General features: G+C 40.6%; 1 protein-coding gene across 2 annotated transcripts in view; it reads left to right on the plus strand.

The window, feature by feature from the left end:
- Nucleotides 1-16,773: 16,773 nt before the first annotated feature.
- Nucleotides 16,774-19,636, plus strand: part of ADRA1A (adrenoceptor alpha 1A) — a 110,237-nt gene continuing 107,374 nt past the window's right edge. For both annotated transcript variants that reach the window (XM_058550475.1, XM_058550474.1), the window contains exon 1: nucleotides 16,774-17,690. In XM_058550475.1, the coding sequence (XP_058406458.1) occupies nucleotides 16,811-17,690 (880 nt within the window). In that variant the 5' untranslated portion in view covers nucleotides 16,774-16,810. The remainder of the gene's footprint in view (nucleotides 17,691-19,636) is intronic.

Here is a 19,636-nt window from a genome sequence, read left to right on the forward strand (position 1 = left end):
AGTTCTTAGACTTGATGCCAAAAGCACAATACATAAAAGGAAAAATGGATAAATTGATGAGAAGAAATTTTGCTCTTGTTAAAGGCACAAAAAGTAAAAACTGGAAGAAATTCAAAATGGATCAAAGACTTAGACATAAGACCTGAAACTGTAAAACTCCTAGATGAAAATATAGGGACTAAGCTCCTCAATATTGGCCTCCGCAATGATTTTTTGGGTATGACACCAAAAGCCCAAACAACAACAAAAAATCATCAGGTGGGATTACGAAAAACTTAAAGGTTCTGCACTGCAAAAGGAACAATCAACAAAATGAAAAGGCAACCTACGGACAGGGAGAAAATATTTGCAAATCATGTATCAGATGAGGGGTTAATAACCAAAATTTATAAAGAACTCACACAACTCAATAACAAAAAAAACTAACAATCTGATTTTTTAAAATGAGCTGAGAAACTAAATAGACATTTTTCCAAAGAAGATATTCAAATGGCCAACAGGTACCTGAAAAGGTGCTCAACATCACTAATTGTCAGGGAAACGCAAATTGAAACCACAATGAGATATCACCTCACACCTGTTAGAACGGCTATCATTAAGAAGACAAGAGATAACAAGTGTTGGCGTGGATGTGGAGAAAAGGGAACATTTGTACACTGTTGGTGGGATAGTAAACTGGCTCAGCCACTATGAAGAACAGTATGGAGTCTCAAAAAATTAAAAAGAGAACTACCATACAATCCTGGCAATCCCATTTCTGGATATATATCCAAAGGAAATGAAAACAGATGATCAAAGAGATATATGCCCTCTCATGTTTATTGTAGCACTATTCACAATAGCCAAAATATGGAAACCATAGGATATGGATTAAGTGCCTGTCAGTGGATAAATGGATAAATAAAATGTGATATATATATGTATCACATATGCATATGTATGGAATACTATACAGTCATGATTTTAAAAAAAGGATATCTTGCCATTTACAATAATATGGATGGAACTTGAGGACATTATGTTAAGTAAAATAAGTCAGACATAGACAGACAAATACTGTATGATATCTTTATATGTGGAATCTAAAAAAACCAGAACTCGAAAATACAGAAAGTGGAATGGTGGTTACCAGGGGTTGCGGGGTGGGGGAACAGGAGAAATGTAGTTTAAGGGTATGTACTTGAAACCAGTAGATAAATAAGTCCTGGAGATCTAATACACAGTACAGTGATTATAGACAACAAAACTGTATTATAAACATTAAAATTCTAAGAGATTAGATCTTAATTGTTCCCATCAATAGAAGAAATAATTATGTGATGTATATATCAAAACTTAATAGTAAAAAAACTAAATAATCCAAATAGAAAATGGGCAAAAGACATGAACAGACATTCAGTAAAATCATTGAAGAAGATATACAGGTGGCAAATAAGCACATAAAAAAATGTTCAACATCACTAACCATTAGGGAAATGCAAATTAAAACCATGTTGAGATATCACTACACACCTACCAGGATCGCTAAATAAAAAAGATTGTGAGAATACCAAACTCAGAGAAACTGGATCACTCATACATTGCTGGTACGGCCACTCCAGAAAATAGCTTGGAGGTTTTTAATAAAATTAAACATACTTATACAATCCAGCAATTGTGCTCTTTGGCATTTATCTCAGAAACGTGAAAACTCATGTTCTCATAAAAACCTGTACACAAATGTTTATAGCACCTTCATTTGGAATAGCCAAAAACTGAAAACCCTCCACACATTGTTCTAAAGGTGAATGATTAAACTGATTGTGGCACATTTATACCACGGAATGCTGTTCAGTAATAAAGAGGAATGAACGATCGTTACATGCAACCACTTGGATATCTAGGGTATTATGCTGAGTTATAAAAGTCAACCCCAAAAAGGTCACATACTGTGTGATTCCTTTTATAATATTTTGAGAGAACAAATTTTAGAAATGGAAAACAGATTAGTTGTCAGGGGAACGGGACAGGTGGGCGTGGGGCAGGGAATGTGAGCAGCTATAAAAGGGCAACATGAGGGATCCTTGTGGGGACCGAACTATTTTGTATCTTGACTCTGTCAACGTCAACATCCTGATTGTAATATTGTACTACGGTTTTGCAAGACGTTAACGCAGATACTAGGTAAGGAGTGCACGGGATCTCTCTGTATTATTTCTTACAATGGCTTGTGATCTACAACTATCTAAAAATAAAAAATTTAATTAGAAAAAATAATTGGTTAAAGAAAAATACTGATGAAATTAAAGTACATCTAGAACATAATAAAAAAGGAATGACATCAAACTTCTAGAATACAGCTTAAGTGACACTTAGAAATAAATTTATATTCATAAATGCATTTTAAAATACAAAGATTGAAATATAAAAAATATAAAGATTGAAATTAGTTAATTAACACCAAAAAACTAAGATTTTTTTTTTTAAGTTCTGGATTTCTTTTTATTTTTTATTTTTTATTTTTTTTGTGAGGAAGATCAGCCCTGAGCTAACATCCATGCTAATCCTTCTCTTTTTGCTGAGGAAGACCAGCTCTGAGCTAACATCTATTGCCTATCCTCCTCCTTTTTTTTTTTTTTTCCCCCAAAGCCCCAGTAGATAGTTGTATGTCATAGCTGCACATGCTTATAGTTGCTGTATGTGGGAAGCAGCCTCAGCATGGCCGGAGAAGCGGTGCGTGGGTGCCCCCCCGGGATCCAAACCCGGGCTGCCAGTAGCGGAGTGTGCACACTTAACTGCTAAGCCATGGGGCCAGCCCCAATACTAAGATATTGACTGCAGAGTAAACCCAAAGGTAGTAGAAAGAAAGAAGGAAAGAATAAAGATAATGGCAGAAATTAATATAGTAGAATACAAATAAGCAAAAGCGATAAAAGAGATGACCAACAAAATTACAACCAGTGTTTTGAAAAAAAACATAGCCCACTTGAAGGACTGATTAAGAGACAGGAGAGAAAGAGCATTTAAACAATGTTAGGAATAAAAAAAATAGACATAAAAATAGAGTAAATATTTTAAAAGTTGTAAGACAATATCATGAAAAATGTATATGACAATAACTATAAAAAATTAAATTAAAATATAACAGAAAATTAAAACCAGAGTAAACTATAAACTGTTGAAGAAATAGAATTGACAGACAAAAATTCCCCCTCTAAAAAGACATTAAGTCAAATGTTTTATACTTGTTTGTACAACTTTCAAATAACAGAAGTTCCTATTTATTTTAACTGTCCCTGAGAACAGAAAAGCAGGAGAACTAGATATCTTTTTTTCAGCTAGTATAATTGTAATTTCAAACCAGAACAAAGACAACATAAGAAAACGAAACCAGAGGCCAGCCTGGTGGCTTAGCAGTTAAGTTCCTGCATTCTGCTTCGGGGGCCCGGGGTTCACTGGTTGGAATCCTGGGCACGGACCTACTCACTGCTCATCAAGCCATGCTGAGGCGGCGTCCCACATAGAAGAACAAGAAGGACCTACAACTAGGATATACAACTATGTACTGGGGATTTGTGAAGAACATAGAAAAAGAGGAAGATTGGCAACAGATGTTAGCTCAGGGCCAATCCTCCTCAAAAAAAAAAAAGAAAAGGAGGGGCCTGCCTGGTGGCATAGCAGTTAAGTTCACATGTTCCAGTTCGGATCCTGGGTGTGGACCTGCTCACCGATCATCAAGCCATGCTGAGGTGGCGTCCCATATAAAAGAGCTACAACTCTACAACTATGATACACAATTATGTACTGGGGGTTTGGGGAGGAAAAAAAAATAAAGCTCAAAAAAAAAGAAAAAAATGATAAATTATTTAAAAAAAAGAGAGAAAAAGAGACCATAGCCCAATCATACTAGTAAATATCACTAGGAAAAAATTCTAAATAAATTTCAAAAAATGAAACAAAAAGTATGTAGAAGAAAATATTAAGATCAAGCAGTGTTTATATCAAGAGTGGAAAAATTATTCAATATAAAAAATCAATCTGGGCCGGCCCTGTGGCTTAGCGGTTAAGTGCACGTGCTCTGCTATTGGCAGCTCGGTTCGGATCCCGGGCGCGCACCGACGCACCGCTTCTCCGGCCATGCTGAGGCCACGTCCCACATACAGCAACCAGAAGGATGTACAGCTGTGATGTATAACTGTCTACTGGGGTTTTGGGGGAAAAAAATAAATAAAATTAAAAAAAAATCAATCTGTGTAATTCACCATATCAATAAATTAAAAGTGAAAAATCATATGATTATCTTAAGAGCTACAAGAATAAAAAAGCCTCTTAGCAAACTAGAACTAGATGGGAACCCATTTAACTGATAAGATTATTATCAAAAGATACACAAACATCATATTGGAAGTCTAGAAGCATTCTCTCTAAAGTAAAGATTAAAGCAAGAATGCCTATAGTTATCCCTAAAAGTCAACATTATACTGGGGCTAATGAAATATAAAAAGAACAAGAATAAGAAGTATAAGCATTTGAAAGAAAGACATAAAATTGTTATTAAATATAGATAATTGTCTTTGCAGGAAATCCGAGATAATTTGCAAATAAAAAAATCAATATTAATTTTTAAAAAAGAAATAGAAGAAATTCGGCAAATAAGATCAGTATGCAAAAATTAATACCATTCCTATATATCAGCAAAAGAAAATCTTAAAATCTAATAGGAAAAAGACATCATTTATAATAGGAACAAGAACTATAAGTTATAAGAAAACTAACCAAAGTCATGCAAGATGCTTATGAAAAACAGTTTAAATATTATTGAAGAATATATTATGAGTAAAAGGGGAAATATTCATTGTAGCTGATGTGACTATCATAAAAATGTTACTTCTCCACAGATTAACTCTTGCAATAACAATTAAAATTCTAATAAGATTTTTGTTGGAAACCAGAAAACTCATTAAAACTTAAATGACTCATTTAAATTCAAATTTCTAGCTTCTGGAAAGGTTGGAGTATTTTTGTAATAGTAATCCTCCTACACATAACAATTATAAATCCTGGATTACCTATATATATGTGTGTGTGCATATACACACTGTATATGCGTCTGCATGTGGGTATGTTTGTGTGTGTGATACACAGACAGACACACACTTTATTCTCATTCATGGTAGTTATGTTCTATAAAGTCATTGCAAACACTGAATTAATGAACACTGAATCATTGCTCCTACAGGAAACACAGAGTCAGGTTCCTGCAAGCCTCTGGTCACAACATTTTCATCAATTGATCAATACATAACTTTGTTGTACATGTATTTCTGTTTAAAGACAACTTACTTAATATATATTGTTGATCCATTAACATTGAACTCATGGCCAACAGTACTCAGGGTTGAGCAAAGATAATCTGACACGTGCATTTTCTCCATAAGGCACATCACAGCTTTCTTGCACTTAAGAACACTAAAGAGCACTTCAGCACTGTGCTGGTGGGCCATTTTAAAAAGTAAAATCACAGGGGCTGGCCCAGTGGGGTAGCTGTTAATTTTGTGCACTCCACTTCGGCAGCCCAGGGTTTGCAGGTTCGGATCCTGGGTGCAGACCAACGAACCACTTGTCAAGCCATGCTGTGGTGGTGTCTCATATAAAGTGGAGGAAGATGGGCACGGATGTTAGCTCAGGGCCAGTCTTCCTCAGCAAAAAGAGGAGGATTGGCAATGGATGTTAGCTCAGGGCTGATCTTCCTCACACACAAAAAAGTAAAATCACCACCAAAAAACACAAAAATGTGAAAAATGTGGCACTAAGTAGAGCATCAAAAGGACACTTATTTATAGTATGAAGCTAAAACAAGAAAGCAGAACATCACCTTGTTTGACCTCAACTGGGAACACGCACATAGAGCAACAATTTTTTGATGTTTTGCAAAAGTCTGTCAATGACTGCAAAAGCACAATGAATATTCATTTAAGGATTACAAATAAATTTTAGCAAGTTTATCAATTTTCAAATATGAAATCTGCAAATAATAAGGATTGGCTATATATCTACACACTATATGAAAATACCATAGATTAACCAAAAAAGGACAGAAACTGGAGGAAAGTCCATCTTCAAAAGATGGAAATTGCACCAGATGAGATTGTTTATCTGTGCTGTTTGCTTTAGGGCACATTCCAGTCTTTATTTTATAGGGTCACAGAAATCTCCAGTTTTACTTGCTTTAGGTATCAGAAGACAGAATTCAAAGTTGGTAGAGCAGCTGAAAAATTGAGGGGAAATCTCCAAAAGGAGGAAGTCACAAAGGGCATGAGCACTAAAATCTGCATATAAAATCTGCTCAAATCCTTGGCTGAATGCTGAATTATTGGTATACAGGGGACATTCCAGGGAGCTCTGTGAAAGCTAAGATGGAATCTAAAATAACCAAGAGGAAATTTCAGCTGCTGCCCACCACAAAGGAAACAGCTTAGATTTGGACTTCTGGCAAGCTAATTGCCTGCTGGAACAAAAATCAACACTCTTCAGAAGAATATAGCTAAACCCAGATCCCTAAAATGTATCAACATAATGTCCAATATATAATAGAAATTACTAGACATCTAAAGAAATATGAAAATATGATCTGTATTCAAGGGGGGAATAACACTGAATAAAAACTAATTCCATTATGACTCAAGTGTTGAAATTAGCAGAGAAGATTTAAAATAGCTATTGTAAATATATTCAAGTACTTAAAGGAAATATAGTTACAGTGAATGAACAGGTGAGGAATCCTAACAAAGAAATTAAGACTTTACAAAATATACAATAGGACTCCTAGAAATAAAGAAGTACACTAACAAATTAAAAATTGCTGGATGGTCTAACAGCACATTAGAGACAGCAGAAAAGAAGAGTCAGTTAACTTGAACATAGATCAACAGAAAATTTCCAATCTGAAAAACAGAGAGAAAAAAATTAAAGAAAATAAACAACCTTGGAGACTAGTGAGACAACACCAAGTGAAGTGGTCTGACATACATGCAACTAGAATCCCAGAAAAGAAGAGAGAATGAGGCAGAAAAATATTTTTAAAGAAATTTTCCCAAAGGTAGTGACAAACCTAAATCTATAGATCCCAGAAGTTCAGCAGGATAAATACAAACAAAGCCATACCTAGACACATCCAAGTCAAGCTGCTGAAATTCAGAAAGAAAGAGAAAATCTTAAAATCAGCTAGAGAAAAATGATATACTATCTACCGTGAAAGAATGATGTAAATTTGTCTGACTGCTCAGAAACAACGGCAGTTAGAAGACAACAGAACACATATACTCTGGAAAATCATCTTGGTCTGTTACGCGGGTTACAATATTTGCTCCCAATTAAAGTTATAATTTAACCTTGCCCTTTTGTCCCTTTTATCATACTGAAAAGTATGTTCAATTTATCAATTTTTTTCAAAAATTCTATTTTTTGTGTCTTGTTTAAAAAACATTTCCTGAATCTCAGTATGAAGATATATTCTCATATATTTATTTTTATTTGTTTAAAATTTTATTTTTTACATTTAGATCTTTAATTTAGCTGTATTTATTTTTGTGTATAGTGTGAGTAGAGGTTGAATTTTATTTTAATTTTTCCATATGGAGAATCAAATGTCCAAACGCCACCAATTAATCTTTCTTCAGTTAAACCCTTTTCATTGTGCAATATTTTTCTTGATTAGACTCTCACCAATACAGGAAGTAACAAATTGAGTATCTCACCAAGAAATTTTACCAAAATCAACAATCATTTTGGACATTTTAGTTTCCCCCATGTTCCCATTATAATCATTGCCTTGATTATCCATTTTGCTTTTTCTGACATAGCTCACTGGTAGTTACACAATTTCTATATATGGGAACTGAGAAGTGCAAATCTGATTGGAGAGGAAGGCTAGGGTTCTTGCCTTGAAGTTGAGTTTATATAGCAAGTACACTTTTTAATTTAGGTTTTACGTTTTGGGGGAACCACGGAGAGAAGATTAATGGAGATCAAACCTGCTACACTAGACTTAATTGGTATTTAGTTTGCTTCGTTAAAAACTTTCTCATATTTGGAAACTTACTTGTCACTGAAAATATCAAACAGATGCTCAGGATCCTCAACTTGCCAGGTTTTTTTTTTTTTTTTTCAAATTTCTCTGTTGATAATTTAACTCTTCTTTCCAAGAATTTCCCAATAAAAATGTGTGCGATAAAATCAGATTGGCCTGACTTCTGATGGTTTTTTGTTTTCCATACGTGCTTGTTATAACTTTATTAACTGGGCTCATTTGATTACTATAAGGGAGTAAACAAAAATGATGAAGGTGGTTTCAGAAAGTGAAAAAAACAATAAAAATTGTTTTGTTTTGCTTTTTATGATGCTGGACAGAGGAACAAGACCATTTTGTCAATTTTTGTCCCATGTCTTACAGAAGGCAAAGAAACTGCATTAACGGCAGGTGTATTAACAAGACTGGATAAAAAACTCTGATTATTGATCTAGAACTTAAGCTTATCCTTCAATAAGAAAGATGAGACTCTCTCCTTTTAAACCTTTAGGATAATCATGTATTTTCTGCTGAACTGCAGCCAGAGGAAATTAAGGGAGCTCTCCTCCTCAATACTTACTCTATAAGGTTTTCATTTTAGAATAATTTTAAAATTAGTGAAAACTCTCATCTGCTTCATATGGGTTCAATTCAGTCCTATCAGAAATCTTAAGTGTGGAACAAAAATTCCCTGAGTAGAGAGAAATAAGGGAGCTCCTCTAGGTTTTTTCATGAGGTCAATCACTCTGACCATGAAGAAAAATCACTGACCAGTAAAATCCTATAAAATATGCACAAAGTATGGGCAGATTAGGTTAATATGTTGCTAAGGTATAAATAAATATATCACTTTCTGTTGATTATGAGAGAACTTATGTGGAGAGCCTCTCTCTTTATATAAATCCAAGAAGTGTTTTCCTTTAAATACCTATGACAGGAAGAAATGACAACAAATATCACAAAGGGCTAACATCCTTAATATATGTGTTAATTTTGCTCCTCCAAGAAGCAGACACCAGGACATGATTAATCACAGAAAAGATTTATTGGAGGAAATTCCTGTGAAGGAAAAAGGAAGAATTGGAGAAGGAGAACCTTCTGACTATGATCCAACTCAAAATCCTTTGAAGCAGAGGGGAAGGAAGCAGGATTGGGAAAGAACATTGTCAGATTGTTGCATAGTTATTAGAAAGTTTTGTCCAGTTGATGGGGAGTCCTTGAGACAAAGTCTCTCATTCAAGAAATCTCATGTCTAGCAATAATGAGCCTGCATTAAAACCTCTGCCATGCACAGCTGTTGTTTGGGAGCAGCCTGTAGGAAGTGTGGCATGAGCGCAGGAATGGATCCAGAAGGACAAAATTTGAGACTGTCAGTCAGTTAGGCTCAATTACGCAGCAGGAGATCTGAGATGCACATTTCATGACTGCCAATATATAAAGAGTTCTTGCAAATCAATAAGATAAAGAAGGAAACACCAATATAAAAATGGGCAATAGACACTATAACAAATGGTCTAATGGGCACTCAGAACCATTTTTTTTCCTTCTATGCTCTTCTCTGCACTGCAATAGCTGGAGGAATCTGTCAGCAGGATTCTGGGTTACAATCCACCGATGAGAGGAATTTCTGAAAGTAAAAGAGAAGCAGAAGCCATTGTTCATCCTGTAACAGTGTTGTGCAAGAATGAAGGCTTCAGCCAACGGCACACGTGAGGTTTTGCCAGGAGCTTCTGGGTGTTCTGCACATTACTGATGCTGCAGGCAGCTGAACTCATCATTGTGGTTTCCTGATAGTCCTCGTACTTCCAGGTTTCCTGAAAGCAAGTAGCAGCTTTCCCTGATCTATTTCTCAATCCTTCCCAGCTGTCTGATCAGCCTCTAATTCCTTGTATTAAATCACTTTCTGCTTGAAATACCTACAGCAGTTTCTGACTAAATCCTGACTGATAGAAACAGGGACAAGCAAATCACAAAAGAATAAAGGGAAATGTCAAATAATTGTATGAAAATGCACCCATAGTTAAAGAACAAAACTTTTTAATGGATATTTTTTTACTTATCAAATTGACTAAGGTTTATTTCATTTATATATATTTATATACTTGTCTATTTTATTATAAATACTCAAGGTTGACAAGAAGCAAAAAAAAATCCAGATTCTATCATACACTACTTTGACAAGTTTACATTTTCCATTTCCATTTGTTAAACCTTTCTAGAGGGCAATATATATTATAACCTTTAAAATGCTCATAATTTTGATCCTCTAATTTCACTTATAGAAGTTAATTTTAAGAGAAATTTAGAGTACAATGTTATATATGAGTATTCATCACAGTACAAGTTATAAATCAGACATTTTCAGAAAACCTAAATATCCAAATAGTAAGCATCCAAATACTTAAATTTATCATGATACATACATGCAACAGAATTACTGTGAAGCTGCTATAACTCATGTTTTGGTAGAAATTTAATAATATGGGTATGTGTTTATAAAATAATATTAAATGAAAAAGCAAGATATATAACTGTAGATACAGTTTAAGCACCATATTTATATAATGGACATATACACACACAATAAATATATGTATATATTTCATATATATATTTCTATGTATATCATTTACATACATAGGTAAAACAATGGGAAAATGTACCAAATATTTAACAGCGGCTATTTCTGCAACAGTAGAATTACAGATGTTTTATTTTTATACATTTCTAACTTTCCAAAATGTGGTGTTATGACCATGTATTTATAATGAAATACAGGTCAATAAGCATTTTAATGTGCCTATAACAGCCCATCAGCAGGCGGAGAAATGAGATAAAGCATTTCTACGTTCGGTACAGACATTGATTTAAGTGTTTCACTCTCCTTTCAGATGATGTTTGGCAAAGGTATTGAAAAAATTTGATTGATAACGTCTCAACTCACATTTGCTATGCAAGAGCAAAGTTTTGTCATTTTAAAGGAATAATTTTACCTGATCTAGCTATAGGCGGACTTGACCTCACAGTCCCACCACAATATACAATGTAGGGGTGGGATGTCACGACTCACAAGACTTGGAGCAGGTTATTTTCTCAGGGTGATAAGAACAAACAGGATGAATGATGCCAAAGACAGAATTACTATTCCATCCAAGGCTTCCTTCAGCAGTATCTGAGCACTGCGCACTTTTCTCATATTGATAAAGGGTTAGCACACAATGCTCGTTTGGAGAATTGTGACTTGATACCGCATCAATATCGTTCAGAACAATGTTTTTCATTTTCCTCCCATTTTAACTTTTTAACCGTTAGGAGAACTAGTTGAAAAGCCAGGTGTTTTTGGTGGATACTAACATCTCTACTCTGTCACTTGGAATCATAAGTCCCAGAAAACAGTTCCTAATTCCATTGTGTATTGTCTTCTAAGAGAATGATTGACAGATTCTTTTTTTTATTTCCTTAAAGTCTCCCACACTTTCTGACCAGTGACTAATAGAGTCCTGCTAGCCAAGGCATGGAGTGGATGCTGATTGCAAGCCCTTCTTTTCCAATTAGGCTGGTTCCTCCAGTGTCTCTGAACACACACACACACACACACACACACACACACACACACACACCACTCTACTGTACAGCTGCTATTGATTTGCCTTCCTCACTTTGCCTACCAGTCTGAATCCTGCTTCTCCTGCAAATCCTAAATCGAGCAGTATCATTCCATGAGCCTTCCCAGAACCTCCCCTGCAGTGGGTTTCTCTACTTCCACCACATCTGAAGTCTACAAAGTAGCACCCTTAGGTCCAGGCAAGAGGACCCTTGCCTCAGGTTTCGGATTTTAGAGAGCCCAGTTCTGACTCTCCTTGGCCATGGCCTTTTCCTTGGGACAAAGTGTCCACAGGACCACAGGACTAAGGGAATATCCCTGCCTGGAGCCTGTGCCCTCTCTTGCAGATCATCCTCCCATCTAGATGCAAGGACCCAGAATCCCCTGCCCCAAATGGCCACACAGCCACCTTGAGGGCCTTTAGGCCTTTTCCCTGGGCCTATCCTCTCTAGGGCAGACCACACCACAGGTGTGCGCACCCCGAGGCCCAAAGCCAAGGGACAGCTGTCTGGGTGTACAGACTGAAGTGTTCACACATATTTGCATGGCCCTTCAAGATGTGGGACAAGGGGGAGTGGGAAGAAAAGGAGGAGTAGCCAGTGGCCAGGGCCAGCTCTCTCATCCTGCCATGTTGGGTCACTCTGATTACATCAGTGGGCCCAGGTGTAATTCTCAGGTCATTGTGCACATTTCTTCCGCTGAATACATCGTGCTCATGTTAAATGTGGGATTTGGACCACTCTGGGTTAGAAATGTGTTTCACTTTAAAGCAGCATGGAAAATGAGCAGAAAGGGAAAGGATTAATAATATTAATAACAAGAGGGTTGATAAGCTTCATGAGATATAATCTCACTCAGTCTGATAACAACCCTGGGGGGTTTTATCATCTCCCTTCAAATAATAGGAAACCAAGACTTAGAAAAGCTGAGTTCTGCCCTGGTCTCACAGCAGGGCAAGGACAGCATCCTTATGACTCCATAGCCTACTCTCTCTTCACCCCACCTCCCACATGTTTAACTCAGCCCCTTCTGGGACATCCATGTCAATCATTCTTTAAAGAGTAACCAAAAGATAGATAGTTTCCTGTTTGTGGAAACTATGGTTAGCCATGGAAAAAATGGTTCTGAGAGTTAGTTTCACAAAGATTGATATTCACAAGCTGAAAAGCAGATTCGAAAGACCTACCTGGTAGCAAAGAGGGGCCAAGCTAGAAATAAGGAGCCGCTCTTCCCAGTCTTGGCACTAGCTAGTGAGTTGGGGTGGGGGGTTGGGGATTGTGAGTATGCTTCTTTGTTGGGGGGTGAGGGACTGGGAGTTCCAAAGAGCTTTGTACATTTTGACTTTGCAGAGCTGAGCAATTTTCAGTTGCTTTTCTTGCTGATAACACAACTTCCCTTATCTACCATGGAACAGATCTTATAGAAAACTCGCATTCATGGTATAAGGTTAATGAATATGAAACTAAACAATAATATATCCCTCTAGTGGACGGGATTTCCGAAGAATAGACATTATATACATATTTGATGATAAGATGTCAGAATCGCAGGGAACTGTAGTCTAGCCTTCTCCACCTGAGGGGACTGAATCCCAGAGAGAACAGGTGACTTAGTGATAAGAGTGAGCCCAGATTTCCTGTCTCTTCACCCAGTGTGTTTCTCCTACAACAAAAAATGCAGTTTATGGATGAGCAAGCCAATTGTGTATATTTTTGAATATAATATTAAAGTCAAATCAAATAATATTAAGGTCTAATCAAATGTGATAGGTGTGGATACTACCCCTACAGATGTGGGGGGTGGAGTGGCATTGCGTGCAAGAAAGGAGATCTAAATGTTAGGTCTTCAATGAAGCAGGGTTCCCTGATCCTCTCATTGGCATTCCTCTGTGGCATTTTGAGATATATTGCTATAAAAGAGCCTCCCAAATATCTCCCTTGGAAAAGGTAATAATATTCATAAACTTTTGTTCAGGGAAGGGAATTCAAGCACAAACCACTGCTCAAAGTTATATCTTTGTTACTAGGTCTAAGGGAACCTAGTAAATATTTCAAGAACAGTATGTTTTGTCTGAATCAGTAGAGATGAAAGACGATGACTTAAGACGTGGGAATCAGCGAGGAGAAAATTCTAGTGTTCTTCCAATATTCCAAAACACATATGGCTTTATTCAGTTGCAAGGTAAACAGAAGATGGAATTTACCAGGAAAAAAAAAGTAAATTAGCTTTTCATATTGCAACTATTAAAGAATCAAAGAGAAGCAACATTCCTTTAAAGGATACATTTCTTACGAAAACTGGAAAAGAATGTGTGGCACTTTAAAAACACTAAACCACGTAAGAAACTACAGTGGGACTATAATGTTTTCTAAATCTATTTGTCTAAAGAAATGAGAGGTAAATCATACTTAATAAGGTTTAGATATGCTCACTCTATCTTCCCGGAATTATAATTTTATTACAATCAGATTAATTGAATTTTATCTGATTTTACTTGTATCTAAAGATTTTACTTGTATCTGCAAATAATTAAACTTACCTGCATATTTCGCATAACAATATGCTTCTTGATTTTAACAGAATCTAGTCCAAGTATTAACCGAATCAAGCTGTTGAAAAGTAACTTTATTGGGCATTTCTTTGAACACACCAAACACACGGTAATATCTGTCTGGCAAGTGTCAAATTTTCTTTATTTTTAAGATCAGGGTATTTAAAGAAGTTATTTGCTACAAATAAATCCCTCCCCTCACCTTTTTAAAGTAAAGCGAGAACTCAATCCACTCAAGGCAGGTGGAAAAAAAAAAAATTACGGCTGTGCGCACTGTGCCTGTTGCCACAGAGTAATACGGTAACAGCAGGAGTTTACGGTACTAGCAGGGGCTACTGCCCGTGTGACGTCAGCGAGAGCTGCAAAGTTCCTAGCCATCCTTTCCCGATGTCGAGGAGATGAATATTAAAAGGGTGAATGTGGAGTTATTGGTTGGCTGTATTTTTTTTTTCTTATCCTTTTTTCACTCTTTATTTTAAAATCTCCAGGTAAAGCGATAGCAAGCCAGGAGCTTAAAGACATCTGTGGTGGAGGGGTGAGTCAGCGGGTGCAAAAGGACTAGAAATTGGTTCCTCGGAGAGACAGTCCCCTCTCCCTCCAGAGAGGAGGCGTCAGGGCTGCTCCTGGGACCGAAACCCCGTCCACTCGCCGCCGTACGCCGGCGGGTGGCTCCGCATCGGCGCTCCAGGTGAGTGTGCCGCGGCGCGGGGCGTCCAGCAGGGCCGGGAGGGCGAGGACAGATCTCCCTCGGCCTGGCGGTGAGACCGAACCCCCACATTCCCCCAAGCACCTCCCTCTTTTTCCACCTGCTCTGACACCAGCATCCCCACCGCACCCCGTTCCCTTATATATTCTGGGAAGTTATCTCCTGGTTAACAAGTGTGTTTGTAACCCCGTATTTATCGCCCCGAGGTAGGGGAAAACCGGTTTCCGCGCGTGCTTGCTTGCTTTTAGTACCACCTGTGAACTCTTGAACTTGTGATTTTCACATTAGCCTTTGCCCGGGGGTCCCGCCTCAGGGCCCAACTCAGAGTCCTCAGAAGGCAAGAGTGGTCCCCATTCCTCGTACTCCTGCCTGAGTCCCTGGGGTCGGCTTGCGGTTGTGGAAACCTAGGTTTCTTAAGCAGACTGTGGCCCCCAGCCCAGAAAATCCGCGGCGTCCCCTGTCCACGCCGGCGCGCGGGCATGATTTTTACGCCTACCAAATCCGCAGTGACTGCCACCTGCAAAGCCCCTTCTGCAGCGAGGTTCCCCCCAACTCCTCCCCCTGGAGCCCAGCAGCCCTCCTGGGTGTGGCTCGAGGCTCAAGTCCTCCGGGACTGCTGACCCCCTGGCTTGGAAAGAAATCCTGGACCGACCTAGGTCGCGTTCAGCCCCCGGGACCCGCCGGGCTTTGCTCGGGACCTGGCCCTCAGGCCGGCTCGGCTGGTCGACAGACCCGCGCGCTCTGCATACCCAAGTGTGAATTCCTCCGGGGTGAGCGTGCGCGCGGCACTGGCCCCGCGGTCCCCGGGTCGCAGCGGTTCCCTCTCCCAGGCCGCCTCCTCCAGGTGACTGCGAAGCAACCTGTTCAAATGGCAACCGGGTAGAACCTCCGGTTTCCACCAGCTCGGCTGGGTGCGACACACACGCCAGCCGCAGTCGCGCCTCTGGGGTTGAGGGGTTTTAATTTCGCCGTACGGCCGCTCTGATCCGGCCGCCGGGTGCTGCGGTTTGGGATTTGTTGGCTCCAGATCTTGCACCCCGCCAGAGGCCGCGCGGCGGAGCGCGCCAGGGCAGGTTCCTAGCAGCGGGGACGCGGCGCGCGGTCTGCTCCCGCGCCACCTCTGCTGCGGCAGGGCCAGCCGCTCCGGGACCGCAGAGTTGGCGGGCTCCCAGCCGGGTCCGACCGCCCGTCGAGCCGGGCGCGGCCTCGCTCCCCAGGACGCCTGGCTTACACCCGCCTTTCTCTTTGCGCTCTTTCAGGAGGACGCGGGCAATCAACGCCCCGCAGCCGCCTCAGTCTTGGCAAACATTTCACATCCACGTCCCTCGGCCTGCACGCCTAGAAGCTGGATCTAGCACAGGTCCACCGCGGGCCAGCCACACGGTGGGTAACTGCGGGCCAGGAGAAGTGCCCAGATGCCAGAAGTGCCCGCCTTTGAGAGTCGACGGCAGACCGGTACTTGCTTGTGGTTTGGGAGCAGACTGAAGCTGGGTTTTTGAATTCCAAATTATGTGCAGAATGCTGCAACTTCTAACCAGGACGGATCAGACAGTGCAGAAAAGCGTACAACCGTAATTCTGGAATTGCACTTTGCACCGCGTCTCTTCGAGCTTCGCGCCAAACCTCGGGTAGGGAGGGAGTTAGGGCCTGGGGCCCGCGCAGCGGGTGGAGAGGGTCCGCGGGCAGCCCCGCGCGACCCTGGCCATGTCGCCTTTAATGCCCTGCCCCTTTGCGTGGCCTTCTGAGGGTGTCCAGGGCTGGCCAGGGTTGCTTCCCCCCCGCGCGCTCTCTCCCACCCCCAGCCAACCCCAGCGGGCAAGGCTCCCCCGAGCCGAGATCTTTTGACTCGCTGCTCCCCCGGTGGCCCTTGAGAGCCGGACCTCGTCCGGCGCGGCTGGGACCATGGTGTTTCTTTCTGGAAATGGCTCCGACAGTTCCAACTGCACCCACCCGCCGGCACCAGTGAACATTTCCAAGGCCATTCTGCTCGGGGTGGTCTTGGGGGGCCTCATCATCTTCGGAGTACTGGGGAACATCCTAGTGATCCTCTCCGTGGCCTGTCACCGCCATCTGCACTCGGTCACTCACTACTACATCGTCAACCTGGCGGTGGCCGACCTTCTGCTTACCTCCACGGTGCTGCCCTTCTCCGCTATCTTCGAGATCCTAGGCTACTGGGCCTTTGGCAGGGTCTTCTGCAACATCTGGGCGGCGGTGGACGTCCTGTGCTGCACCGCGTCCATCATGGGACTCTGCATCATCTCCATTGACCGCTACATCGGCGTGAGCTACCCGCTGCGCTACCCCACCATCGTCACCCAGAAGAGAGGTCTCATGGCTCTGCTCTGCGTCTGGGCGCTCTCCCTCGTCATCTCCATCGGGCCTCTGTTTGGCTGGAGGCAGCCGGCCCCCGAGGACGAGACCATCTGCCAGATCACCGAGGAGCCGGGCTACGTGCTCTTCTCGGCGCTGGGCTCTTTCTACTTGCCGCTGGCCATCATCCTGGTCATGTACTGCCGGGTCTACGTGGTGGCTAAGAGGGAGAGCCGGGGCCTCAAGTCCGGCCTCAAGACTGACAAGTCGGACTCGGAGCAGGTGACGCTCCGCATTCATCGGAAAAATGCCCCGGTAGGAGGCAGCGGGGTCAGCGCCAAGAACAAGACGCATTTCTCGGTGAGGCTCCTCAAGTTTTCCCGGGAGAAGAAAGCGGCCAAAACGCTGGGCATCGTGGTCGGCTGCTTCGTCCTCTGCTGGCTCCCGTTTTTCTTGGTGATGCCCATTGGTAAGTCTTCACAACTCCTCATCTTAGTTGTTTGGGGAGTCTTCACCCTCTTCCGCTTCTGCTGCTCCAGACTCAGTCTGAGAAAGAGAAAGGATCTGCATTTCAAACAGCAAGACTAGGAGGGCAGTTAGGAAAGGCTCCCTTGTAGAAAAGTGAACTTTCGTTCCCTTTCTACTCCAGTCTCATTTACATTATTTCCTAGGGCACTTTTTCAACTAATGTAAAGTGGCTTCCAACCGATGCACATTAATTGGTCTCCTTAATAAGAATGTCGACTTTTCTTAATGACTTTAAGCATGTGTTTAATTTAAATACGTACATCCTCTTTCAAGTCTCAGAGTCTCCACCTGCATGAAGGCAGCGGCTGGGAATGCCACATTCCCCTCTGCTGCTGTGGACCACAAATTCTCTTGGCCTAAAAATAAACACCGTGCTTATTCTGAACAAATGTGTAATTTTATTATTAGATTAGATTATTCCTAAGGGTTAGTTATAATGGTCTGCTTATGTTCTCTATCTGTGTTAATTTTATTTTCTGGATTCAGTATGGAAGAAAGTATGGTGAGCCACTGACAAGAAAAAAAAAGATTTTATGTCCAAGCCAATTTAGGGCTTAAATAATTCAACATAGTGTTTCCAATAAGTAAATACTTTTCCTTTTATTTTAATAATAAGTATTAAAGCAAACACTACTCTTATCCAAAATCATTCAGGAGGTTGCAGATGACACTGTTTGAAAATAATACAGTAATGTTACAAATCCAATTTTTGCAAGTGCTAAATTAGCTGTTGTCAAAACTAATTAGCTCGTTGTCAGTATCAGCAAGGTGATCCACTTGGAATAGTCATCTATCTCCGAAAGGCCGTTGTGAGATCCCAAAATGGTTGTTTGCTATTTTTAGTTTGTGAGCTCAAATATAGACCCACACATTGATTATCCACTAACTCTAGCAAACAAAAAAAATGATAAAAATTAATAAAAGTCTGTTTTCAGCACTTTAGAGGCAAATTTAAATGGCATGTACCTAAAATACTTTAATTTGCAGCTCTGTGTAATAATAGCAGCTATTATTCTTTGAAAGCCAATTGTATTTCAGACATTTGACAAGGCTTTTTATTTCGCTAGTCCTCTCAACGACTCAGTGGGGTATGCATGATTATCCTGAAACCACAAGTGGGGGAGGGGAGGGATTCTTCAGGTTCTAGAGCTTCACTGTCTAGTACCATAGCCACCAGCCACATATGGCTATTTAATGTTTATTAAAATTAAAGACAATTAATATGTAGTTCCTCAGTCCCACTAGCCACATTTCAAGTGCTCAGTAGCCATATGTGGCCAGTGGCTACTGTTTTGGACAGCAGAGATATAAACATTTTCATCAATGCAGGAATTTCTATCCAACAGGGTTGCCTGAGAGGCCCTTCTGAGTCCACTACCTGGCCTTCTGTTGTGCCTGCCCATCATTATTGCTTACTCTGCTCCTGGAAGTACATCACAGCTTTGAATTTATTTAAATAGCGCTCTTTACCTGAGCCACTGCCTGCTTACCTCCCTTCCTGCATCCCATCTCTTACTTCCTTCTGAAGTTTGCACCCTTGTTGATGCATCCATTCCCTCGTCAAGTGTTTATTGTTCTAGCACTTGTTCTAGACACTTAGGATGAACAAGGCAGAAAAGTCCTTGCCAGTTAGATGTTTGCATTCTTTCGGGGGAGATAGACACAAACAAATAAATAGATCCTAAGAAGTCGAGGATTAATAAGCACTATAAAAAAGTAACCAGGATAAGTGGGATAGAGAGTGGCAGGATGACAGGGCGAGTGGTGGGAAAGTCCTCTCTGAAGAGGTGATGTTTGAGCAGAAACCTGACTGAGGTGAGGAGCAAGCCCTGCAAAGTCTGGGAGGAAGGGCTTTCTGGGCAGAGGGAACAGTGAATACAGAGATGG

Source organism: Diceros bicornis, chromosome 11 (assembly GCF_020826845.1).
Source record: "Diceros bicornis minor isolate mBicDic1 chromosome 11, mDicBic1.mat.cur, whole genome shotgun sequence".
Classification (NCBI taxonomy): domain Eukaryota; kingdom Metazoa; phylum Chordata; class Mammalia; order Perissodactyla; family Rhinocerotidae; genus Diceros; species Diceros bicornis.